The sequence below is a fragment of the Pseudophryne corroboree genome, chromosome 3 (genome assembly GCF_028390025.1).
Source record: "Pseudophryne corroboree isolate aPseCor3 chromosome 3, aPseCor3.hap2, whole genome shotgun sequence".
Lineage (NCBI taxonomy): Eukaryota > Metazoa > Chordata > Amphibia > Anura > Myobatrachidae > Pseudophryne > Pseudophryne corroboree.
In genome coordinates this window covers 55,037,771-55,064,546 of record NC_086446.1, presented here as the reverse complement: position 1 = coordinate 55,064,546, position 26,776 = coordinate 55,037,771, and the positions used below count along the sequence as shown (strand labels likewise).

Sequence of the window (26,776 nt, the reverse complement as noted above, 5' to 3'; positions counted from 1 at the left end):
TGCAGTCAGTATAAGAGGAAGTGCACAGTAACTGTCCTGTGTGTGATGTGTCCTCCTGCAGTCAGTATAAGAGGAAGTGCACAGTGTCTGTCCTGTGTGTGATGTGTCCTCCTGCAGTCAGTATAGGAGGAAGTGCACAGTGACTGTCCTGTGTGTGATGTGTCCTCCTGCAGTCAGTATAAGAGGTAGTGCACAGTGACTGTCCTGTGTGTGTGATGTGTCCTCCTGCAGTCAGTATAAGAGGAAGTGCACAGTGACTGTCCTGTGTGTGATGTGTCCTCCTGCAGTCAGTATAGGAGGAAGTGCACAGTGACTGTCCTGTGTGTGATGTGTCCTCCTGCAGTCAGTATAAGAGGAAGTGCACAGTGACTGTCCTGTGTGTGATGTGTCCTCCTGCTGTCAGTATAAGAGGAAGTGCACAGTGACTGTCCTGTATGTGATGTGTCCTCCTGCAGTCAGTATAAGAGGAAGTGCACAGTGATTGTCCTGTGTGTGATGTGTCCTCCTGCAGTCAGTATAAGAGAAAGTGCACAGTGACTGTTCTGTGTGTGATGTGACCTCCTGCAGTCAGTATAAGAGGAAGTGCACAGTGACCTGTGTGTGATGTGTCCTCCTGCAGTCAGTATAAGAGGATGTGTACAGTGACTGTCCTGTGTGTGATGTATCCTCCTGCAGTCAGTATAAGAGGAAGTGGACAGTGACTCTCCTGTGTGTGATGTGTCCTCCTGCAGTCAGTATAAGAGGAAGTGCACAGTGACTGTCCTGTGTGTGATGTGTCCTCCTGCAGTCAGTATAAGAGGAAGTGCACAGTGACTGTCCTGTGTGTGATGTGTCCTCCTGCAGTCAGTATAAGAGGAAGTGCACAGTGACCTGTGTGTGATGTGTCCTCCTGCAGTCAGTATAAGAGGATGTGTATAGTGACTGTCCTGTGTGTGATGTATCCTCCTGCAGTCAGTATAAGAGGAAGTGGACAGTGACTGTCCTGTGTGTGATGTGTCCTCCTGCAGTCAGTATAAGAGGAAGTGCACAGTGACTGTTCTGTGTGTGATGTGTCCTCCTGCAGTCAGTATAAGAGGAAGTGCACAGTGACTGTCCTGTATGTGATGTGTCCTCCTGCAGTCAGTATAATTGTAAGTCCTCGGTGACTGTCCTGTGTGTGATGTGTCCTCCTCCAGTCAGTATAAGAGGAAGTGGACAGTGACTGTCCTGTGTGTGATGTGTCCTCCTGCAGTCAGTATAAGAGGAAGTGCACAGTGACTGTTCTGTGTGTGATGTGTCCTCCTGCAGTCAGTATAAGAGGAAGTGCACAGTGACTGTCCTGTATGTGATGTGTCCTCCTGCAGTCAGTATAATTGGAAGTCCACGGTGACTGTCCTGTTTGTGATGTGTCCTCCTCCAGTCAGTATAAGAGGAAGTGCACAGTGACTGTCCTGTGTGTGATGTGTCCTCCTGCAGTCAGTATAAGAGGAAGTGCACAGTGACTGTCCTGTGTGTGATGTGTCCTCCTGCTGTCAGTATAAGAGGAAGTGCACAGTGACTGTCCTGTATGTGATGTGTCCTCCTGCAGTCAGTATAAGAGGAAGTGCACAGTGATTGTCCTGTGTGTGATGTGTCCTCCTGCAGTCAGTATCATAGGAAGTGCACAGTGACTCTCCTGTGTGTGATGTGTCCTCCTGCAGTCAGTATAAGAGGAAGTGCACAGTGACTGTCCTGTATGTGATGTGTCCTCCTGCAGTCAGTATAAGAGGAAGTGCACAGTGACTGTCCTGTGTGTGATGTGTCCTCCTGCAGGCAGTATAAGAGGATGTGCACAGTGACTGTCCTGTGTGTGATGTGTCCTCCTGCAGTCAGTATCATAGGAAGTGTACAGTGACTATCCTGTGTGTGATGTGTCCTCCTGCAGTCAGTATAAGAGGAAGTGCACAGTGACTGTCCTGTGTGTGATGTGTCCTCCTGCAGTCAGTATAAGAGGAAGTGCACAGTGGCTGTCCTGTGTGAGATGTGTCCTCCTGCAGTCAGTATAAGAGGAAGTGCACAGTAACTGTCCTGTGTGTGATGTATCCTTCTGCAGTCAGTATAAGAGGAAGTGCACAGTGACTGTCCTGTGTGTGATGTGTCCTCCTGCAGACAGTATAAGAGGAAGTGCACAGTGACTGTCCTGTGTAAGATGTGTCCTTCTGCAGTCAGTATAAGAGGAAGTGCACAGTGAATGTCCTGTGTGTGATGTGTCCTCCTGCAGTCAGTATAAGAGGAAGTGTACAGTGACTGTCCTGTGTGTGATGTGTCCTCCTGCAGTCAGTATAAGAGGAAGTGCACAGTGACTGTCCTGTGTGTGATGTGTCCTCCTGCAGTCAGTATAAGAGGAAGTGCACAGTGACTGTCCTGTGTGTGATGTGTCCTCCTGCAGTCAGTATAAGAGGAAGTGCACAGTGACTGTCCTGTGTGTGATGTGTCCTCCTGCAGTCAGTATAAGAGGACGTATACAGTGACTGTCCTGTGTGTGATGTCTCCTGCAGTCAGTATAAGAGGAAGTGCACAGTGACTGTCCTGTGTGTGATGTGTCCTCCTGCAGTCAGTATAAGAGGAAGTGCACAGTGACTGTCCTGTGTGGGATGTGTCCTCCTGCAGTCAGTATAACAGGAAGTGCACAGTGACTGTCCTGTGTGTGATGTGTCCTCCTGCAGTCAGTATAAGAGGAAGTGCACAGTGACTGTTCTGTGTGTGATGTGTCCTCCTGCAGTCAGTATAAGAGGTAGTGCACAGTGACTGTCCTGTGTGTGTGATGTGTCCTCCTGCAGTCAGTATAAGAGGTAGTGCACAGTGACTGTCCTGTGTGTGTGATGTGTCCTCCTGCAGTCAGTATAAGAGGAAGTGCACAGTGACTGTCCTGTGTGTGATGTGTCCTCCTGCAGTCAGTATAAGAGGAAGTCCACAGTGACTGTCCTGTGTGTGTGATGTGTCCTCCTGCAGTCAGTATAAGAGGAAGTGCACAGTGACTGTCCTGTGTGTGATGTGTCCTCCTGCAGTCAGTATAAGAGGAAGTGCACAGTGACTGTCCTGTGTGTGATGTGTCCTCCTGCAGTCAGTATAAGAGGAAGTGCACAGTGACTGTCCTGTGTGTGATGTGTCCTCCTGCAGTCAGTATAAGAGGAAGTGCACAGTAACTGTCCTGTGTGTGATGTGTCCTCCTGCAGTCAGTATAAGAGGAAGTGCACAGTGACTGTCCTGTGTGTGATGTGTCCTCCTGCAGTCAGTATAGGAGGAAGTGCACAGTGACTGTCCTGTGTGTGATGTGTCCTCCTGCAGTCAGTATAAGAGGTAGTGCACAGTGACTGTCCTGTGTGTGTGATGTGTCCTCCTGCAGTTAGTATAAGAGGAAGTGCACAGTGACTGTCCTGTGTGTGATGTGTCCTCCTGCAGTCAGTATAGGAGGAAGTGCACAGTGACTGTCCTGTGTGTGATGTGTCCTCCTGCTGTCAGTATAAGAGGAAGTGCACAGTGACTGTCCTGTATGTGATGTGTCCTCCTGCAGTCAGTATAAGAGGAAGTGCACAGTGATTGTCCTGTGTGTGATGTGTCCTCCTGCAGTCAGTATCATAGGAAGTGCACAGTGACTCTCCTGTGTGTGATGTGTCCTCCTGCAGTCAGTATAAGAGGAAGTGCACAGTGACTGTCCTGTATGTGATGTGTCCTCCTGCAGTCAGTATAAGAGGAAGTGCACAGTGACTGTCCTGTGTGTGATGTGTCCTCCTGCAGGCGGTATAAGAGGAAGTGCACAGTGACTGTCCTGTGTGTGATGTGTCCTCCTGCAGTCAGTATCATAGGAAGTGTACAGTGACTATCCTGTGTGTGATGTGTCCTCCTGCAGTCAGTATAAGAGGAAGTGCACAGTGACTGTCCTGTGTGTGATGTGTCCTCCTGCAGTCAGTATAAGAGGAAGTGCACAGTGGCTGTCCTGTGTGAGATGTGTCCTCCTGCAGTCAGTATAAGAGGAAGTGCACAGTAACTGTCCTGTGTGTGATGTATCCTTCTGCAGTCAGTATAAGAGGAAGTGCACAGTGACTGTCCTGTGTGTGATGTGTCCTCCTGCAGACAGTATAAGAGGAAGTGCACAGTGACTGTCCTGTGTAAGATGTGTCCTTCTGCAGTCAGTATAAGAGGAAGTGCACAGTGAATGTCCTGTGTGTGATGTGTCCTCCTGCAGTCAGTATAAGAGGAAGTGTACAGTGACTGTCCTGTGTGTGATGTGTCCTCCTGCAGTCAGTATAAGAGGAAGTGCACAGTGACTGTCCTGTGTGTGATGTGTCCTCCTGCAGTCAGTATAAGAGGAAGTGCACAGTGACTGTCCTGTGTGTGATGTGTCCTCCTGCAGTCAGTATAAGAGGAAGTGCACAGTGACTGTCCTGTGTGTGATGTGTCCTCCTGCAGTCAGTATAAGAGGACGTATACAGTGACTGTCCTGTGTGTGATGTCTCCTGCAGTCAGTATAAGAGGAAGTGCACAGTGACTGTCCTGTGTGTGATGTGTCCTCCTGCAGTCAGTATAAGAGGAAGTGCACAGTGACTGTCCTGTGTGGGATGTGTCCTCCTGCAGTCAGTATAACAGGAAGTGCACAGTGACTGTCCTGTGTGTGATGTGTCCTCCTGCAGTCAGTATAAGAGGAAGTGCACAGTGACTGTTCTGTGTGTGATGTGTCCTCCTGCAGTCAGTATAAGAGGTAGTGCACAGTGACTGTCCTGTGTGTGTGATGTGTCCTCCTGCAGTCAGTATAAGAGGAAGTGCACAGTGACTGTCCTGTATGTGATGTGTCCTCCTGCAGTCAGTATAAGAGGAAGTGCACAGTGATTGTCCTGTGTGTGATGTGTCCTCCTGCAGTCAGTATCATAGGAAGTGCACAGTGACTCTCCTGTGTGTGATGTGTCCTCCTGCAGTCAGTATAAGAGGAAGTGCACAGTGACTGTCCTGTATGTGATGTGTCCTCCTGCAGTCAGTATAAGAGGAAGTGCACAGTGACTGTCCTGTGTGTGATGTGTCCTCCTGCAGGCGGTATAAGAGGAAGTGCACAGTGACTGTCCTGTGTGTGATGTGTCCTCCTGCAGTCAGTATCATAGGAAGTGTACAGTGACTATCCTGTGTGTGATGTGTCCTCCTGCAGTCAGTATAAGAGGAAGTGCACAGTGACTGTCCTGTGTGTGATGTGTCCTCCTGCAGTCAGTATAAGAGGAAGTGCACAGTGGCTGTCCTGTGTGAGATGTGTCCTCCTGCAGTCAGTATAAGAGGAAGTGCACAGTAACTGTCCTGTGTGTGATGTATCCTTCTGCAGTCAGTATAAGAGGAAGTGCACAGTGACTGTCCTGTGTGTGATGTGTCCTCCTGCAGACAGTATAAGAGGAAGTGCACAGTGACTGTCCTGTGTAAGATGTGTCCTTCTGCAGTCAGTATAAGAGGAAGTGCACAGTGAATGTCCTGTGTGTGATGTGTCCTCCTGCAGTCAGTATAAGAGGAAGTGTACAGTGACTGTCCTGTGTGTGATTTGTCCTCCTGCAGTCAGTATAAGAGGAAGTGCACAGTGACTGTCCTGTGTGTGATGTGTCCTCCTGCAGTCAGTATAAGAGGAAGTGCACAGTGACTGTCCTGTGTGTGATGTGTCCTCCTGCAGTCAGTATAAGAGGAAGTGCACAGTGACTGTCCTGTGTGTGATGTGTCCTCCTGCAGTCAGTATAAGAGGACGTATACAGTGACTGTCCTGTGTGTGATGTCTCCTGCAGTCAGTATAAGAGGAAGTGCACAGTGACTGTCCTGTGTGTGATGTGTCCTCCTGCAGTCAGTATAAGAGGAAGTGCACAGTGACTGTCCTGTGTGGGATGTGTCCTCCTGCAGTCAGTATAACAGGAAGTGCACAGTGACTGTCCTGTGTGTGATGTGTCCTCCTGCAGTCAGTATAAGAGGAAGTGCACAGTGACTGTTCTGTGTGTGATGTGTCCTCCTGCAGTCAGTATAAGAGGTAGTGCACAGTGACTGTCCTGTGTGTGTGATGTGTCCTCCTGCAGTCAGTATAAGAGGTAGTGCACAGTGACTGTCCTGTGTGTGTGATGTGTCCTCCTGCAGTCAGTATAAGAGGAAGTGCACAGTGACTGTCCTGTGTGTGATGTGTCCTCCTGCAGTCAGTATAAGAGGAAGTCCACAGTGACTGTCCTGTGTGTGTGATGTGTCCTCCTGCAGTCAGTATAAGAGGAAGTGCACAGTGACTGTCCTGTGTGTGATGTGTCCTCCTGCAGTCAGTATAAGAGGAAGTGCACAGTGACTGTCCTGTGTGTGATGTGTCCTCCTGCAGTCAGTATAAGAGGAAGTGCACAGTGACTGTCCTGTGTGTGATGTGTCCTCCTGCAGTCAGTATAAGAGGAAGTGCACAGTAACTGTCCTGTGTGTGATGTGTCCTCCTGCAGTCAGTATAAGAGGAAGTGCACAGTGACTGTCCTGTGTGTGATGTGTCCTCCTGCAGTCAGTATAGGAGGAAGTGCACAGTGACTGTCCTGTGTGTGATGTGTCCTCCTGCAGTCAGTATAAGAGGTAGTGCACAGTGACTGTCCTGTGTGTGTGATGTGTCCTCCTGCAGTCAGTATAAGAGGAAGTGCACAGTGACTGTCCTGTGTGTGATGTGTCCTCCTGCAGTCAGTATAGGAGGAAGTGCACAGTGACTGTCCTGTGTGTGATGTGTCCTCCTGCTGTCAGTATAAGAGGAAGTGCACAGTGACTGTCCTGTGTGTGATGTGTCCTCCTGCTGTCAGTATAAGAGGAAGTGCACAGTGACTGTCCTGTATGTGATGTGTCCTCCTGCAGTCAGTATAAGAGGAAGTGCACAGTGATTGTCCTGTGTGTGATGTGTCCTCCTGCAGTCAGTATCATAGGAAGTGCACAGTGACTCTCCTGTGTGTGATGTGTCCTCCTGCAGTCAGTATAAGAGGAAGTGCACAGTGACTGTCCTGTATGTGATGTGTCCTCCTGCAGTCAGTATAAGAGGAAGTGCACAGTGACTGTCCTGTGTGTGATGTGTCCTCCTGCAGGCGGTATAAGAGGAAGTGCACAGTGACTGTCCTGTGTGTGATGTGTCCTCCTGCAGTCAGTATCATAGGAAGTGTACAGTGACTATCCTGTGTGTGATGTGTCCTCCTGCAGTCAGTATAAGAGGAAGTGCACAGTGACTGTCCTGTGTGTGATGTGTCCTCCTGCAGTCAGTATAAGAGGAAGTGCACAGTGGCTGTCCTGTGTGAGATGTGTCCTCCTGCAGTCAGTATAAGAGGAAGTGCACAGTAACTGTCCTGTGTGTGATGTATCCTTCTGCAGTCAGTATAAGAGGAAGTGCACAGTGACTGTCCTGTGTGTGATGTGTCCTCCTGCAGTCAGTATAAGAGGAAGTGCACAGTGACTGTCCTGTGTGTGATGTGTCCTCCTGCAGTCAGTATAAGAGGAAGTGCACAGTGACTGTCCTGTGTGTGATGTGTCCTCCTGCAGTCAGTATAAGAGGAAGTGCACAGTGACTGTCCTGTGTGTGATGTGTCCTCCTGCAGTCAGTATAAGAGGAAGTGCACAGTAACTGTCCTGTGTGTGATGTGTCCTCCTGCAGTCAGTATAAGAGGAAGTGCACAGTGACTGTCCTGTGTGTGATGTGTCCTCCTGCAGTCAGTATAAGAGGAAGTGCACAGTGACTGTCCTGTGTGGGATGTGTCCTCCTGCAGTCAGTATAACAGGAAGTGCACAGTGACTGTCCTGTGTGTGATGTGTCCTCCTGCAGTCAGTATAAGAGGAAGTGCACAGTGACTGTTCTGTGTGTGATGTGTCCTCCTGCAGTCAGTATAAGAGGTAGTGCACAGTGACTGTCCTGTGTGTGTGATGTGTCCTCCTGCAGTCAGTATAAGAGGAAGTGCACAGTGACTGTCCTGTGTGTGTGATGTGTCCTCCTGCAGTCAGTATAAGAGGAAGTGCACAGTGACTGTCCTGTGTGTGATGTGTCCTCCTGCAGTCAGTATAAGAGGAAGTCCACAGTGACTGTCCTGTGTGTGTGATGTGTCCTCCTGCAGTCAGTATAAGAGGAAGTGCACAGTGACTGTCCTGTGTGTGATGTGTCCTCCTGCAGTCAGTATAAGAGGAAGTGCACAGTGACTGTCCTGTGTGTGATGTGTCCTCCTGCAGTCAGTATAAGAGGAAGTGCACAGTGACTGTCCTGTGTGTGATGTGTCCTCCTGCAGTCAGTATAAGAGGAAGTGCACAGTAACTGTCCTGTGTGTGATGTGTCCTCCTGCAGTCAGTATAAGAGGAAGTGCACAGTGGCTGTCCTGTGTGTGATGTGTCCTCCTGCAGTCAGTATAGGAGGAAGTGCACAGTGACTGTCCTGTGTGTGATGTGTCCTCCTGCAGTCAGTATAAGAGGTAGTGCACAGTGACTGTCCTGTGTGTGTGATGTGTCCTGCAGTCAGTATAAGAGGAAGTGCACAGTGACTGTCCTGTGTGTGATGTGTCCTCCTGCAGTCAGTATAAGAGGAAGTGCACAGTGACTGTCCTGTGTGTGATGTGTCCTCCTGCAGTCAGTATAAGAGGAAGTGCACAGTGACTGTCCTGTGTGTGATGTGTCCTCCTGCAGTCAGTATAAGAGGAAGTGCACAGGGACTGTCCTGTGTGTGATGTGTCCTCCTGCAGTCAGTATAAGAGGAAGTGCACAGTGACTGTCCTGTGTGTGATGTGTCCTCCTGCAGTCAGTATAAGAGGAAGTGCACAGTGACTGTCCTGTGTGTGATGTGTCCTCCTGCAGTCAGTATAAGAGGAAATGTACAGTGACTGTCCTGTATGTGATGTGTCCTCCTCCAGTCAGTATAAGAGGAAGTGCACGGTGACTGTCCTGTGTGTGATGTGTCCTCCTGCAGTCAGTATAAGAGGAAGTGCACAGTGACTGTCCTGTGTGTGATGTGTCCTCCTGCAGTCAGTATAAGAGGAAGAGCACAGTGACCGTCCTATGTGTGATGTGTCCTCCTGCAGTCAGTATAAGAGGAAGTGCACAGTGACTGTCCTGTGTGTGATGTGTCCTCCTGCAGTCAGTATAAGAGGAAGTGCACAGTGACTGTCCTGTGTGTGATGTGTCCTCCTCCAGTCAGTATAAGAGGAAGTGCACAGTGACTGTCCTGTGTGTGATGTGTCCTCCTGCAGTCAGTATAAGAGGAAGTACACAGTGACTGTCCTGTGTGTGACGTGTCCTCCTGCAGTCAGTATAAGAGGAAGTGCACAGTGACCTGTGTGTGATGTGTCCTCCTGCAGTCAGTATAAGAGGAAGTGCACAGTGACTGTCCTGTGTGATGTGTCCTCCTCCAGTCAGTATAAGAGGAAGTGCACAGTGACTGTCCTGTGTGTGTGATGTGTCCTCCTGCAGTCAGTATAAGAGGAAGTGCACAGTGACTGTCCTGTGTGTGTGATGTGTCCTCCTGCAGTCAGTATAAGAGGAAGTGCACAGTGACTGTCCTGTGTGTGATGTGTCCTCCTGCAGTCAGTATAAGAGGAAGTCCACAGTGACTGTCCTGTGTGTGTGATGTGTCCTCCTGCAGTCAGTATAAGAGGAAGTGCACAGTGACTGTCCTGTGTGTGATGTGTCCTCCTGCAGTCAGTATAAGAGGAAGTGCACAGTGACTGTCCTGTGTGTGATGTGTCCTCCTGCAGTCAGTATAAGAGGAAGTGCACAGTGACTGTCCTGTGTGTGATGTGTCCTCCTGCAGTCAGTATAAGAGGAAGTGCACAGTAACTGTCCTGTGTGTGATGTGTCCTCCTGCAGTCAGTATAAGAGGAAGTGCACAGTGACTGTCCTGTGTGTGATGTGTCCTCCTGCAGTCAGTATAGGAGGAAGTGCACAGTGACTTTCCTGTGTGTGATGTGTCCTCCTGCAGTCAGTATAAGAGGTAGTGCACAGTGACTGTCCTGTGTGTGTGATGTGTCCTGCAGTCAGTATAAGAGGAAGTGCACAGTGACTGTCCTGTGTGTGATGTGTCCTCCTGCAGTCAGTATAAGAGGAAGTGCACAGTGACTGTCCTGTGTGTGATGTGTCCTCCTGCAGTCAGTATAAGAGGAAGTGCACAGTGACTGTCCTGTGTGTGATGTGTCCTCCTGCAGTCAGTATAAGAGGAAGTGCACAGGGACTGTCCTGTGTGTGATGTGTCCTCCTGCAGTCAGTATAAGAGGAAGTGCACAGTGACTGTCCTGTGTGTGATGTGTCCTCCTGCAGTCAGTATAAGAGGAAGTGCACAGTGACTGTCCTGTGTGTGATGTGTCCTCCTGCAGTCAGTATAAGAGGAAATGTACAGTGACTGTCCTGTATGTGATGTGTCCTCCTCCAGTCAGTATAAGAGGAAGTGCACGGTGACTGTCCTGTGTGTGATGTGTCCTCCTGCAGTCAGTATAAGAGGAAGTGCACAGTGACTGTCCTGTGTGTGATGTGTCCTCCTGCAGTCAGTATAAGAGGAAGAGCACAGTGACCGTCCTATGTGTGATGTGTCCTCCTGCAGTCAGTATAAGAGGAAGTGCACAGTGACTGTCCTGTGTGTGATGTGTCCTCCTGCAGTCAGTATAAGAGGAAGTGCACAGTGACTGTCCTGTGTGTGATGTGTCCTCCTCCAGTCAGTATAAGAGGAAGTGCACAGTGACTGTCCTGTGTGTGATGTGTCCTCCTGCAGTCAGTATAAGAGGAAGTGCACAGTGACTGTCCTGTGTGTGACGTGTCCTCCTGCAGTCAGTATAAGAGGAAGTGCACAGTGACCTGTGTGTGATGTGTCCTCCTGCAGTCAGTATAAGAGGAAGTGCACAGTGACTGTCCTGTGTGTGATGTGTCCTCCTCCAGTCAGTATAAGAGGAAGTGCACAGTGACTGTCCTGTGTGTGATGTGTCCTTCTGCAATCAGTATAAGAGGAAGTGCACAGTGACTGTCCTGTGTGTGATGTGTCCTCTTGCAGTCAGTATAAGAGGAAGTGCACAGTGACTGTTCTGTGTGTGATGTGACCTCCTGCAGTCAGTATAAGAGGAAGTGCACAGTGACTGTCCTGTGTGTGATGTGTCTTTCTGCAATCAGTATAAGAGGAAGTGCACAGTGACTGTCCTGTGTGTGTGATGTGTCCTCCTCCAGTCAGTATAAGAGGAAGTGCACAGTGACTGTCCTGTGTGTGATGTGTCCTCCTCCAGTCAGTATAAGAGGAAGTGCACAGTGACTGTCCTGTGTGTGATGTGTCCTCCTGCAGTCAGTATAAGAGGAAGTGCACAGTGACTGTCCTGTGTGTGATGTGTCCTCTTGCAGTCAGTATAAGAGGAAGTGCACAGTGACTGTTCTGTGTGTGATGTGACCTCCTGCAGTCAGTATAAGAGGAAGTGCACAGTGACTGTCCTGTGTGTGATGTGTCCTTCTGCAATCAGTATAAGAGGAAGTGCACAGTGACTGTCCTGTGTGTGATGTGTCCTCCTGCAGTCAGTATAAGAGGAAGTGCACAGTGACTGTCCTGTGTGTGATGTGTCCTCCTGCAGTCAGTATAAGAGGAAGTGCACAGTGACTGTTCTGTGTGTGATGTGTCCTCCTGCAGTCAGTATAAGAGGAAGTGCGCAGTGACTGTCCTGTGTGTGATGTGTCCTCCTGCAGTCAGTATAAGAGGAAGTGCACAGTGACTGCACTGTGTGTGACGTGTCCTCCTGCAGTCAGTATAATTGGAAGTGCACTATGATTTTCCTGATTGAAGTAATTGAAGTGACATTTATAGGCACCTGCAGCATACTTGTCTACTTTTGAAAAAGCATTTCAGGGAGATTGTGAAAGTAACACCTGTCAGCGCAGACGTGTACTGTACATCTGAGAGGCGTGTCATGAAAATGACTTGCATCCAAATGTAAATGAGCCCCAAAGTTAGTAAGATCTACTTGTTGAAGAAAAGACTCTTATATTTTGCAGGATTTGTTTGTGTATTGTATTTTACAAGAGGTTCCATATACTGTAAGTGGCCACAAGAAACCTTTAAAATGCATGTAGCCATATGGATCATTGTGTCTTATAACCAATATAGGGAAATGGCACTGATGATACCATTTAAATGTATGTATCTATGATTTCTTTTTTTTTTTTTCAGGGAGATTGAGGGACCACTCAGGGAGTGAGGGAGATTGCTACTATTTCAAGGAGTCTCCTGCAGAATGAGGGAGGGTAGGCAACTATGACTTGCAGGTTCTGCCTAAACACTACCAAGACTATTCCAACTTCCTCTCCATTCTTCTTTACAGTCATAAAGACGGAATGTGCTCACTGCTGATACATGCATGATTCCATGAGATGATTTACTCGTGTGTATATAAGCACAAGTAGGTCACATGACAGAACTCCCAATTATCTGTGCAACTTACTGGAACTCACCATGATGTATCACTTGCTGTTGGAGAGACTCTGCAGGACCCATAAGATTTATCAGCCTGAGGACCTGTATGGTCACATCCAGAGCTGCTTCCTTTCCATAACTTTTTATGAGCAATTTTTTTGTGGTAATATAATCAGCCTTCTCCAGATGCCCACATGGGATGGAGGCTCGCCCTCCATCAGAGAAATCAGACAACTTGTCCTTAAATCGTTTGAAGTCATCATGTGTCAGATCTGCCAAAGCCTCATACAGAATGTCTCCAGGTGTCCTGCTCCCCTCACACTGAGCACCTGGGGAAAACAGAGTAACATCCTATAACTTTTATACAGAGATGCATCTTCACCACTGAGATTATCTTGCTATGTTCTAATGAAATGTTATTAGTTAGTAAGAAAAACCCTTACTACTCTAGCTGTCCACATTGCCTTATCTTCTTGGCTTTCTTCTGTGTATTTCAGCCATGTCTTTATATCATCAGTAGATATGTTTATTGTGTGGTGCTCCAGAATACAACACTCAGCACACAGTGTAGCGACCACATCAGGGCCATCTCTGATCTTAGTGGAAATATACATCTGTACCTGCTAATATAAATACAGGACTGAAAAGCACTGAAGAAAACAGAAAAGAAGCCCCTAAATGAGAGACAAATCCTTTTAATAATAATACACCAAATAAGTGTAATCAGGAATGAGTAATGTTCAAAACATTTTGGTGTAAGCCATTGAATATAGGGAAACTGTATATTAGTATTTAGTCAGGGGCGTTTCTACAGAGGAGGGGTCCTGTGTGCACCTCCGGGTGGGCCCCCTCCTCTGTACGGCGCTGTAGACTCCGGCATTGTGCCGGAGTCAACTGCGCATGCGCAGGTCTCCGGAAACATGGCGCCCGCCATGATCCGGAGACCAATTTGGCTACCGCGCATGTGCGCCGACCATTTTGGTGCCGAGTTCCACCATGATTGCAGCTCCCGGTGCTGGACTCCGGAAAGGTAAGTATTAAAAAGGGTGCAATGGGTGCAGTGTGGCCCCCCCCTGGACCCAGGGGCCCATGTGCACCACACCCATTGCACCCATTATAGAAACGCCAATGGTCAGAGTATATAAAATATCACATACTGCAGGTTAGGTAATCTGTGGCCCTCTGGCTGTAGCGGAGCAGGGTGCATGCTGGGATTAATAGCTTTATAACATTAGCTTCACAACAGCGGGGGAGTCACAGATTGTAAGCGACACATATATACACTCTGGTCGACAATTTATTATATACAGTACATATGGCAGAAAGTTTGCTGGGTTTAATGGACAGATGTTACAGTCATCTTTGTATAAGACGCAGTAGCAGATTTACCACAAGGTAACCAAAGTGGCTGTTTAGGGGCCTGATTGTCCCAGGGTGCCCGACGACAAGGCAATATAAAGGGCATTTCCAGTGGACCGCTTGCTCCAATGAAATTGTCCAAGAGCTGGACTGACTGAATACTCCTGGCAGCCTGTCATTGACTAGACAGCTTTTGGGTGCCGGCTCCAGTGCAGGCCTGTGAGCCAAATTCAGACCTGATCACTATTGTGCGATTTCGCATGAAAGGTGATTATCGAACGCATGCGTATGGATCACAATGCTCAGGCGCAAAGCCAAACTGCAAAGGAATTGTGCACAAATTTTGATTGCTAGGTGTATGCAGGCTGATTGACAGGAAGCGGGTGATTGGGGGGTGGTAACTGCCCGTTTTCTGGGAGTGTCAGGAAAAATGCAGGTGTTCCCAAGTGTTTTCAGGGCGGGTGTGTGACGTCAGCTCTGGCCCCAATCACCCTGTTTGTATCACACTGTAGGAGTAAGTCCTGGACTACGCATAGACTGCACAGACTGGAAAAATCATTCGATATTGAGTGATTTGCGAACTGATTTGCAGATGTCTGCTGTCTGGTGAAGTTTTCACACGGTGTACGCATGCATTCACACACTTGCACGGGGGGGGAGGGGTTCACTCTCTATGGGCGGCGGGTATCTGATTGCAGACCTCTGCAGAGGAGCGATCAGGTCTGAATTAGGCCCTTGTGTCTCCAGACCTGCAGTATTGTATGTGTGACTGATCACGACGTGTGTATGACGTCATACATGCAGAGAGAGGAGCTGGGACATGCACAGGTGTAAACATGATGTCTTCTAATGTACTTTATCACTGTATTTTATTCATTTTGTATAACATCCACCTACTTCAAATTCGAATCAGTGTGTGTGAGTGGGGGGGGGATGGGGGGTGGTCAGCATGCTTACCGACATTCTGACTGCTCTCTGCGGGAGAGAGCATCTAGGTCGGCTCAGAGGGAGGGCAGGGGAGGCTGTGAAGTAGAGGATGGGGTGGGACGGGGGCAGGATGGGGGTGCATCAAGGGTGGGGCGGGGGCGGAGCAAGGGTGTGGGCACGATGACATCTCCTTTAAGCCACGCCCCGCTCTGTAATGCCGCGATCACCGGCATTACACTGCAGGGGGCGTGGCTATGAGGACGCGATTCAGCAAGAATCGCGTCATCAACTGCCCGGACAGCCGACTTTACACACTAAGTGGGCGGACAGGCAGGGGGGCCTTGCCTGCTCTTCCGGGGGGGCCAGGAGGGTCACCCGATTTTTGGGAGCCTCCCGCCCATTCCGGGAGAGTGTTATGCACACCAGTGCCTGCAGGAATGTACTGGTGTCTGAACAGAGAGGGGTGCAAAACAAATGAACTCACAGACAGACTGGGAAATATGACATTACGTACACAGAAGGTGATAGGGTAACAAAATAAACACAAAGTGAACAGAGAAGCCCAAAGGCTAAGAAACTGGGTGTCTCCCTAGTATTAGGAATGCTCAGATGGAAAGAAGCGAGATGTTGTGATTTAATACGTAGAGAACCCGAAATGCTGTTGCTAAGGGCAACAGCAAAACCCTAAAGGGTTACCAACGGGTGTGGCAGTAAACTCCTTGGTCAGAGATGGAATAATAGACACAAGGAGAGTCTCCACAATCCTAGTCCTCACTTGCAGTGCACTGGATCAGCTTACTGCCACTAAACTGACACCTGAACACCTTGCACAGTGAGAAAGGATTTTGGCAGGCAAGTCTGAGAATACAGCCGCAAACTTGCTAGGTTCACAGAGTATCAAAAGAACCCCAGCAGGTTAAACGACTGACTCCAGTCTTACTGCTAGGTCTGGATTGGCAGAGTGTAGTACCAAATCCCAAGGCCTATTTGCAGTAAGCAACAAACAAATACAAAGTTACACAGTACTAGCTAACTTTCAGGAACTGACTAACCAACAAAGATTCAGCAGCATCTGCCTAACCTGAGAAGAGGGTTTATATAGCTGGTGCTGTCCACGCCCCACTCAGACCTCACAGACTGTAAGTACAAAAACCAGCACCGGATCCCCTGCCGTGCACAGAGCCTGTAACCACTGCACAGCAAAAGACCCGAACCGGAGTATCAGCTGCGCTCAGGTTACTCCGCTAGTCTCCCGGTTGCCATGACGACGTGGCAGCACAGGGCAGGAGACCCTAACAGTACCCCCCCCCCCCCTGTCTGACGAGGGGTCAAAGAACCCCTACCACCGGGTTTATCAGGGAATTGCGAGAAGAAAGAGCGTATCAGTCTGGGGGCATGAAGATCACAACTGCGCACCCACGACCGCTCCTCCGGGCCATACCCCTTCCAGTGCACCAAAAATGACAGCCGACCCCGAACCATCTTGGAGTCAAGAATCCTTTCAACAACAAACTCCCTCTGGCCACGTATCAGAAGAGGTGAAGGTCTTCCACTGGAAGAAGGATTACTAATCGCCAGTTTTAAAAGGGAACAATGAAATGTTTTATTGATACCCAAAGAACGGGGCAGATCTAACCGTGGGTCTAACTTATGAGATGGCTGTCTCAACTTCAAATTCTTGGTAGACAACCAGACAAAGTCTCCTAATTTGAAGCTGCAGGGTCTTTTCCGCTTATCAAAAGCCCTTTTGGTCACTAATGACACAGACACAAGGGCTTTCTTCACTTTCCTCCAAATACCTCTAAGGACCGAAACCACAGAGGAACCACCAGGAGTGGAATCCAAGGGGTCAAAAGAATTAGCCTTAGGATGATGCCCATACACACAAAGGAAGGTAGAGATCCCTGTAGCAGAGTGAGCCGCGTTGTTATAGGCAAACTCCGCCATGGACAGATGAGCAACCCAGTCAGTCTGACACTTGGAGACATAACACCTGAGGAACTGCTCCAAGGACTGGTTCACCCTTTCAGTCTGCCCATCAGAGTGGATATAATGGGCCAACAGGAACCCCTCTAGGAGTCTTATTTCGGGCACAGATGTCACATGCCCGAACCCACTGATCCACATCCTTAGCCACCGAGGGCCACCATACCGCCCTAGAAGGCAACTCATGAGTTCTGGCAATACCCGGGTGACCTGCCGACTTCTTGGCATGGAATTCCAGGAACACTCGCTGTCTTAACCTAGGAGGCACAAACAAAAGTCCTACCGGAAGGTCTGGAGGAGCCTGCTCCTGTACTCTAAGGACTAATGACAAGAGGTCCTGGGTAATGCCCACTTTAATACATGATGGGGACACAATGGGCAATGGCTCCTCGGTGGTCTGCTGGATTGGAGCAAAACTCCGCAAGAGCGCATCAGCCTTAATGTTTTTTGACCCAGGGCGATATGTTATCAAAAAATTAAAGCGAGCAAAAAACAAAGCCCATCGTGCCTGCCTGGCATTGAGGCGCTTCGCTGACTCTAAATATGCCAAATTCTTATGGTCGGTGAGAATTGAGACCACAAACTTAGCCCCCTCAAGCCAGTGTCTCCACTTCTCGAGTGCATCCTTAATAGCCATCAATTCCCGGTTACCCACGTCATAATTCATCTCGGCAGGCGAAAATTTACGGGAAAAGTAAGCACAGGGATGAAGGCGATTATCAGACACTCCCATCTGAGAGAGCACTGCCCCAATACCCATCTCAGAGGCATCCACCTCCACCACAAAAGGACGCTCTGGATCTGGGTGTCGCAGCACCTTGGCCGAGACAAATGCCCTTTTGAGACGGGCAAAAGCCGCTTTAGCCTCACAAGACCAGTGAGCAACATCCGCCCCTTTCTTAGTGAGTGCCACCAAGGGCGCCACTATAGACGAAAATCCAGCGATAAATCGTCTATAAAAATTCGCAAAGCCCAGGAAACGCTGAAGCGTCTTCAAACTAGTGGGCTGCACCCAATCCAGTACTGCCTGTACCTTGGAACCCTCCATTTGGAAACCTTCTGGGGAGATAATATATCCTAGAAATGCGATTTGCTGAACTTCAAATTCGCACTTCTCCAGATTCGCCCCAAGCCGGTGGTCTCTGAGTTTCTGGAGGACTAAGCGTACATGCTTCCGATGTTCCTCCAGGGAATGGGAGAAGATTAGGATGTCATCTAAGTATACAACTAAGAATCTATCCAAATATTCCCTGAGCACATCATTCATGAAATCCTGGAAGACTGCCGGGGCATTACAGAGCCCAAAAGGCATCACCACATATTCATAATACCCTGAGTGGGTATTAAAGGCAGTCTTCCATTCATCCCCCTCTCTTATTCGGATTAGATTGTTCGCACCGCGTAGGTCAATCTTAGAAAAAATGGTGGCAGTACGAAGCTGGTCAAACAAGACCGAAATGAGAGGCAGTGGGTATGAGTTTTTAATCGTGACACGGTTCAATTCCCTGAAGTCGATGCAGGGTCGAAACGAACCGTCCTTTTTACCCACGAAGAAGAACCCCGACCCAACTGGAGACTGTGAAGGTCTGATAAATCCCTTAGCCAAGTTCTCCTGAATGTACTCTGCCATAGCCTGAGTCTCAGGACTTGACAGGGAGTACAACCTGCTCTTGGGATGCTTAGCATTTGGCAACAAATCAATGGCACAGTCATAGGGGCGATGGGGAGGTAGTACCTCTGCAACTTTTTTGGAGAACACGTCCGCAAAATCTGCATAACACCCTGGCAATCCTGGCAAACTTAGCTGCGAGAGTCTGACTGGAAGTCTCAAGCAACTCCTGAAACAATCAGTACCCCAACTAAGAATCTCCCCAGAGACCCAGTCAAATTGAGGATTGTGGGCCCTTAACCAGGGTAACCCCAACACCAATGGGGCAAAAGTACAGACAGTCACATAAAAGGACAATTTTTCAGAGTATGTGGCTCCAATAAACAAAGAAATCTGGCTAGTGCAAGAGGTAATTTTACCTTGGGATAATGGTTCCCCGTTTAACCCACAAATCTCAATTTCCGATGCCAAGGGTACTAAGGGAACAGAGTGTTTCAGGGCGAATTGGCGGTCCATAAAAACCCCGTCGGCCCCACTGTCCACAAAGGCCTCAGTCTTGACAGTTTGGCCGAGGACCTTCAAGGTCACCGGAATGATAAAAGTCTTCTTGGGAAATTCTGACTTCTGGCCTGACAGGATATCTCCCATCACCCTCAGGCCCTGAAGTTTTCTGGGCATGATACTACCACATGACCTTTATTCCCACAGTACAAACACAAGCCCTGCTGTCTCCTCCGCGTCTTCTCACGCGAGGAGAGGCAGGTAGCCCCAATCTGCATAGGCTCCTCGGAATATTCCTCAGAGTCTGAGGTTCCCTTGGGGAAAAAGGAAACTGCGGTCTCCCTTTCAAGCCTACGCTCTCTCAGCCGTCTATCCACCCGGATGGATAACTGCATGAGCTGATCTAAGCTATCAGGCGAGGGATATTGTACCAGTTGGTCCTTTATCTGGTCAGAAAGGCCCCTTCGGTACTGGTTTCTCAGGGCTGGGTCATTCCACTGGGTATCATGAGCCAACCTCCGAAACTCCGTACTATAAACCTCAGATGGCCATCGCCCTGGCTTAAGGACCGTAATCTGAGCCTCGGCTGAAGCCATCTTGTCAGGGTCATCATACAAAATGCCCAGTGCCGTAAAAAAAGCATCAACGCTTTTAAGCGACGGACAGTCAGGCTACAAGGAGACCCAGACCTGTGGGTCTCCTTGTAGCAAGGAAATCACCATGCCCACCCGCTGAATCTCCGACCCAGAAGACTGGGGCCTAAGCCTGAAATATAGCTTACAGCTCTCCTTGAAACAAAAGAACTGCGAGCGATCTCCAGAAAAATGATCCAGGAGATTTACTTTCGGCTCCTTAACCCCTGAACTTGCCACTGCTGCTGCGGGAGCTCCGCTAGCGGCCTGCGGGGTATTCATTTTAATGGACATCTCATTAAATTGTCGAGTCAGGAGCTGCACCTGATCGACCACCTGTTGCAAAATATTTTGAGGGGTATGCTCCATATTCCCAAAAAATTTCAACAGGAGTAAGGCTGCTGAATATGTTACGCACACCAGTGCTAACAGGAGTATACCGGTGTATGAACAGAGAGGGATGCGAAGCAAACGAACTCACAGACAGTATAACATAACATACACAGGAGGTGATGGAATAACTAATAAACACAAAGTGAACGGAGAAGCCCAAAGGCTCAGGAACTGGGTGTCTCCCTAGTGTCAGGAATGCTCAGATGGAATAGAGCGGACAATGAAGCGAGATGTAGTGATTTAACATGTGGAGCACCCGAAATTATGTTGCTAAGAGCAACAGAAAAAACCCCAAAGGGTGTGGGAATAAACTCCTTGGTCAGAGATAGAAATATAGACACAAGGAGAGTATCCACAATCCTAACCTCCACTTGCAGGGCACAGGTTCAGCTTACTGCCACTAAACTGACACCTGGACGCCCTGCACAGTGAGGGAGGATTAAGCAGGCAGGTCTGAGAGTGCAGCCGCAAACCTGCTGGGTTCACAGAATAGCAAAAGAACCCCAGCAGGTTAAACAACTGACTCCAGTCTTACTGCTAGGTCCGGATTGGCAGAATGAAGTACCGAATCCCAAGGTTATTTGCAGTAAGCAACAAGTAAATACAAAGTCACACAGTACTAGCTAACTCTCTGGAACTGACTAACAAACAAAGATTCAGCAGCATTTGCCTAGCCTGAGAGGATGGTTTATATAGCAAGTGCTATCCACGCCCCACTCAGACCTCACAGACTGTGAGCACAAAACCAGCGCCGGATTCCCTGCCGTGCACAGAGCCTGTAACCACTGCACAGTAAAAACCCGGACCGGAGTATCAGCTGTGCTCAGGTTACTTCGCTAACACTTGCCTCCCGGTTGCCATGGCGACGTGGCAGCACAGAGCAGGAGATCCTAACAGGCTCATCAAAAATTATTTGGAAAGAAGCTATAAAGTCAGTGGAACTGGAGACTAGTGGGTCAGAATGTTCCCACAACTGAGTTACCCAACCCAATGCTGAACCCTCGAGCAGGGAAATTATGTACGCCACTTTGGAACGATACATAGGGAAATTATGTGAGAGCAGTTCAAAGTATACCTTGCACTGGCTTAAGAACCCGCACAATGGGGGTGATTCCGAGTTGTTCGCTCGCTAGCAGATTTTAGCAGCATTGCACACGCTAGGTCGCTGCCCTCTGGGAGTGAATCTTAGCTTTGCAGAATTTTCGAACAAAAGATTTGCAGAATTGCGAATTAATAATTTTTAGCAGTTTCTGAGTAGCTCCAGACCTACTCACAATTAGCTCCAGACCTACTCACGATTAGCGTTAACTTGAAATGACCAACAATGTTTTGAATCTCCGTTATAGCAGGGTAGGAAGCTGGAGACGTGACCTAACCGCTGCGAAGGCTGGGCGCCACTGGAAACTACTACTGGAGTGGGAAGTGGAGTGATGACCGGAACCACCGAAGCCAAACTTGCTTGTATTTGATCCAGATGACCAGACAACTCCTGGAGATACTGCATCACCTGACCATGTGCCACCTCCTGACTCTGTATACAGGAAGCCAAACTCTGGATGGCGCTTGCCTCCACGTTTCGATCCTCAGAGTCCACTTGGCCTGAGTATTCTGTCACAGACCTGGTTGGGAGAGTTGGGTACCGTATATACTCGAGTACAGGTTGAGTATCCCATATCCAAATATTCCAAAATACGTAATATTCCGAAATACAGACTTTTTGGAGTGAGAGTGAGATAGTGAAACCTTTGTTTTTGATGGCTCAATGTACACAAACTTTGTTTAATACACAAAGTTATTATTATATTGTATTAAATGACCTTCAGGCTGTGTGTATAAGGTATATATGAAACATAAATGAATTGTGTGAATGTAGACACACTTTGTTTAATGCACAAAGTTATAAAAAATATTGGCTAAAATGACCTTCAGGCTGTGTATAAGGTGTATATGTAACATAAATGTATTCTGTGCTTAGATTTAGGTCCCATCACCTTCATATCTCATTATGGTATGCAATTATTCCAAAATACGGAAAAATCCCATAACCAAAATACCTCTGGTCCCAAGCATTTTGGATAAGGGATACTCAACCTGTATAAGCTGAGTTTTTCAGCACATTTTTTGTGCTTAAAAAGCCCCCCCTCAGATTATACTCAAGTGATGCTCCAGGACCAGGGCCGGTGCCACCTTTAGCCAGCTTTAGTCAGCTGCCTATGAGCTCTGTCCCTTGAAGGGCGGCACTGAAGGAAAAAAAATAATGAAAAGCTGTGTGCTGCACTCAGTGTGAAGAATCTGTCTGGCTGGGGCCGGAGCCGCATGTACGGAACCTGTCCCCGTCTTCCCCACCTGCGCCGCTCTCACTTCCCCCTTCCCCGTCCCAATGACCGGGTAGATCTTCTCCCCCTGCCGGGATCTCAAACCTTGAAGGAAGCCACTGGAGTCCGAGGCCACGACCGGAGGGGTGGCACCTTTACCCACGGCGACAATGGCTGAACTGATTTATCCCCTCTCCCAGCCAGCCCTGACTGGCCCAAGCTCTGCAGCCACTACCGAGTGCATACTTTCAACCACGGTCAGTGCTGACAGGCCATAGGTTCTGAAGCAGCTGCGCCTCTCTAGTGCCTGAGAGGTGTCAGCTGCCACAATAACAAGCCAAACAGTACTGTGTGAAAGAAAAAAAGTATATATATATATATATATATATATACTGTACATAGCTGGAGTGAAATATTGCCTTTCGCATCAACGTGCTCGCTGTGTGAAGGGATGTGTACAGCTAGAGCTGCATTTCCCACCCTAGGCTTATACTCGAGTCAATAAGTTTTCCCAGTTTTTGGGGGTACAATTAGGTGCCTCGGCTTATATTTGGGTCAACTTATACTCGAGTATATACGGTACTCTGGGATTTTTCCGATGGTCGGGAAGAGGAACTTTAGCTGGGTCAAATAAAGATGGCCGGATATAGGTCTTCTTCATGCTGATTATAGGAATCTAATGCTTGAGAATGATGCCAAAGTACACTAAATGGAAGAAATAAGGTGATGACTCAGTAACGATGCTGAAGAATACTGTATGCAGAGATGCGTGATGACTTGTGAGCGATGCTGAAGAACACTGAATGAAGAAATGAGAGATGACTTGTGAACGATGCTGAAGAACAAACTGTAATGCCGGAAGCACTGGAGCTCAGAGAGCTGGGAGACACACTGTGATGCTGGAAGCATTGGAGCTCAGAGAGCTGGGAGACACTGTGATGCTGGAAGCACTGGAGCTCAGAGAGCTGGGAGACACACTGATGCTGGAAGCACTGGAGCTCAGAGAGCTGGGAGACACTGTGATGCTGGAAGCACTGGAGCTTAGAGAGCTGAGAGACACACTGTGATGCTGGAAGCACTGGAGCTCAGAGAGCTGGGAGTCACACTGATGCTGGAAGCACTGGAGCTCAGAGAGCTGGGAGACACACTGTGATGCTGGAAGCACTGGAGCTCAGAGAGCTGGGAGACACACTGTGATGCTGGAAGCACTGGAGCTCAGAGAGCTGGGAGTCACACTGTGATGCTGGAAGCACTGGAGCTCAGAGAGCTGGGAGACACACTGTGATGCTGGAAGCACTGGAGCTCAGAGAGCTGGGAGTCACACTGTGATGCTGGAAGCACTGGAGCTCAGAGAGCTGGGAGACACACTGTGATGCTGGAAGCATTGGAGCTCAGAGAGCTGGGAGACACTGTGATGCTGGAAGCACTGGAGCTCAGAGAGCTGGGAGACACACTGTGATGCTGGAAGCACTGGAGCTCAGAGCTGGGAGACACACTGTGATGCTGGAAGCACTGGAGCTCAGAGAGATGGGAGACACACTGTGATGCTGGAAGCACTGGAGCTCAGAGAGCTGGGAGACACTGTGATGCTGGAAGCACTGGAACTCAGAGATCTGGGAGACACACTATGATGTTGGCAGCACTGGAACTCAGAGAGCTGCAGCGTGAGCCTGGGGGTAACTAGAGCAGCGATGATACTCAGGCGCCTGGGCTTTGCCCGGCGTCTCCTTTTAAACTCCCTGCTCTCCGCTCACTGGCGGTGGGAGCTGTGATTGCATCCTTGGCCCACAGCACCCACGTATATCCTGGTCGCAAAGGCTGTGCCCACGGACATGGGGACTCCGGAGGCAGTGCCAGCTGCACAACGGGACCCGGAGCACGCTGGGAGGAAGCTTCCCCAGAGACCCAGCGCACACGAGGGTTAAGCACAATGGTTGCCAACCTGAGCCTATGACAGGGGACCTGTTACAATCAGTTAGGGAAGTGGTGTAATAATGGGGTATGGGGACCTGCTACAGTCAGCGAGTGAGGGTGTAATAATGGGGAATGGGGACCGGCTACAGTCAGTGAGGGAAGTGGTGTGATAATGGGGTATATGGACCTGCTACAGTCAGTGAGGGAAGTGGTGTGATAATGGGGTATATGGACCTGCTACAGTCAGTGAGGGAAGAGGTGTAATAATGGGGTATGGGGATCTGCTACAGTCAGTGAGGGAAGTGGTGTAATAATGGGGTATGGAGACCTCCTATAGTCAGTGAGGGAAGTGGTGTAATAATGGCGTATGGGGACCTGCTACAGTCAGTGAGGGAAGTGGTATAATAATGGGGTATGGGGACCTGCTACAGTCAGTGAGGTAAGTGGTGTAATAATGGGGTATGAGGACCTGCTACAGTCAGTGAGTAAGGGTGTAATAATGGGGAATGGGGACCGGCTATAGTCAGTGAGGGAAGTGGTGTAATAATGGGGTATATGGACCTGCTACAGTCAGTGAGGGAAGTGGTGTAATAATGAGGTATGGGGACCTGCTACAGTCAGTGAGGGAAGTGGTGTAATAATGGGGTATGGGGACCTGCTACGGTCAGTGAGGTAAGTGGTGTAATAATGAGGTATGGGGACCTGCTACAGTCAGTGAGGGAAGTGGTGTAATAATGGGGTATGGAGACCTGCTACAGTCAGTGAGGGAAGTGGTGTAATAATGAGGTATGGGGACCTGCTACAGTCAGTGAGGGAAGTGGTGTAATAATGGGGTATGGGGACCTGCTACGGTCAGTGAGGAAAGTGGTATAATAATGGGGTATGGAGACCTGCTACAGTCAGTGAGGGAAGTGGTGTAATAATGGGGTATGGGGACCTGCTACAAAACATTCAGTGAGGGGAGCACTGATCTAAATTAGAGGTGAGGTGACATGATGTAATCAGTGAAGGCGGAAATTAATATACTGTAATAGAATATAAGGGGGAAATGCAACAAGTAATGTAAGTGGCATAACTCAGGAATGAAAATATACGTCTATGTATTTTATGAGGGAGGGGGCCCTAAATCGGTATCATGCTTTGGGCCCCATAAGGTCTAAATCTACCTCTGGGGAGATGCATCAAATCTACTATAGAGGACAAAGGGAAAAGTTGCCCATTTCAAACAATTAGATTGTAGCTGTCATTTTGTATGTCCAAGATAAATGATAGAAGCTGATTGGTTGCTATGGGTGATTTCTCCTTTTGTACTCTTTAGAAGTTTTGATACATCTCCCTCTAATTCCCACAACAGTTCCATGGCAGAACTTCTATTTATTATGTAATCAAATGCTCTTACTGCTAATGATAATGTATCTGTCACTTGCCTTTTGATGAATAGCTGCCCATCATGCAGGAGACAGTCTGATTCTACTCTGTATTTCCTAGTAGGGAATAAAAAGCAGCTTCATCAGGATAAATAACAATTACTGTGATATACAGTGCATCCGGAAAGTATTCACAGCGCTTCACTTTTTCCACATTTTGTTATGTTACAGCCTTATTCTAAAATGGAACAAATTATTTTTTCCCTCAAAAGTCTACACACAATACCCCATAATGACAATGTGAAAACAGTTTTTTTTGAGATTTTTGCTAATTTTAAAAAAATAAAAAACTATGGAAGAAGTTCGGAACCATCAGGACTCTTCCTGGAGTTGGACGGCCATCTCAACTGAGTGATCAGAGGAGAAGGGCCCTAGTCAGGGAGGTGACCAAGAACCCAATGGTCACTCTGTCAGAGCTATAGCATCCCTCTGTGGAGAGAGGAGAACCTTCCAGAAGGATAACCATCTCTGCAGCAATCCACCAATCAGGCCTGTATGGTAGCGTGGCCATACGGAAGCCACTCCTTAGTAAAAAGCACATGGCAGCTCACCTGGAGTTTGCCAAAATGCACCTGAAGGACTCTCAGACCATGAGAAACAAAATCCTTTGGTCTGATGAGACACAGATTGAACTCTTTGGCGTGAATGTCAGGCATCATGTTTGGAGGAAACCAGGCACTGCTCATCACCAGGCCAATACCATCCCTACAGTGAAGCATGGTGGTGGCAGCATCATGTTGTGGGGACGTTTTTCAGTGGCAGGAACTGGGAGACTAGTCAGGATAAAGGGAAAGATGAATGCAGCAATTCGCAGAGACATCCTGGATAAAAACCTGCTCCAGATAGCTCTTGACCTCGTACTGGGACGATGGTTCATCTTTCAGCAGGACAACGACCATAAGCACACAGCCAAGATATCAAAGGAGTGGCTTCAGGAAAACTTTGTGAATGTCCTTGAGTGGCCCTGCCAGCGCCCAGACTTTAATATGATTAAACATGTCTGGAGAGATCTGAAAATGGCTGTGCACGGACGCTTCCCATCCAACCTGATGGAGCTTGAGAGGTGCTGCAAAGAGAAATGGGCGAAACTGCCCAAAGATAGCAGGAGGTGTCTATTACATGCACATAGCTCCTGCTGCAGTAGTGATCTGACCTGTCTCCTAGGACGGAGCATCAGGTCTCTCACCCACCATCGGGCAGCTTGCCACACTCATGGTGCCATGCAAGCCACCCATCTCAGAGGACAGCAAATCTCTGTCCTATGACTGAGATCCCTGGCCTCTTCCCTCCCACTAAGAGGTGACGACATGCCTCCATTTTCCCAAACAGAT

The 26,776-nt window shown here is 48.6% G+C and overlaps 1 protein-coding gene across 1 annotated transcript in view; it reads right to left on the bottom strand.

The window, feature by feature from the left end:
* Positions 1-25,467, bottom strand: part of LOC135057154 (NACHT, LRR and PYD domains-containing protein 3-like) — a 192,243-nt gene extending 166,776 nt beyond the window's left edge. Inside the window, exons 1-2 of the mRNA XM_063963053.1 lie at positions 25,446-25,467; positions 12,421-12,711 (exon numbers count right to left, since the gene is read on the bottom strand). Coding sequence (XP_063819123.1) covers positions 12,421-12,711; positions 25,446-25,467 — 313 coding nt within the window. The remainder of the gene's footprint in view (positions 1-12,420; positions 12,712-25,445) is intronic.
* Between the last annotated feature and the right edge of the window lie 1,309 nt (positions 25,468-26,776).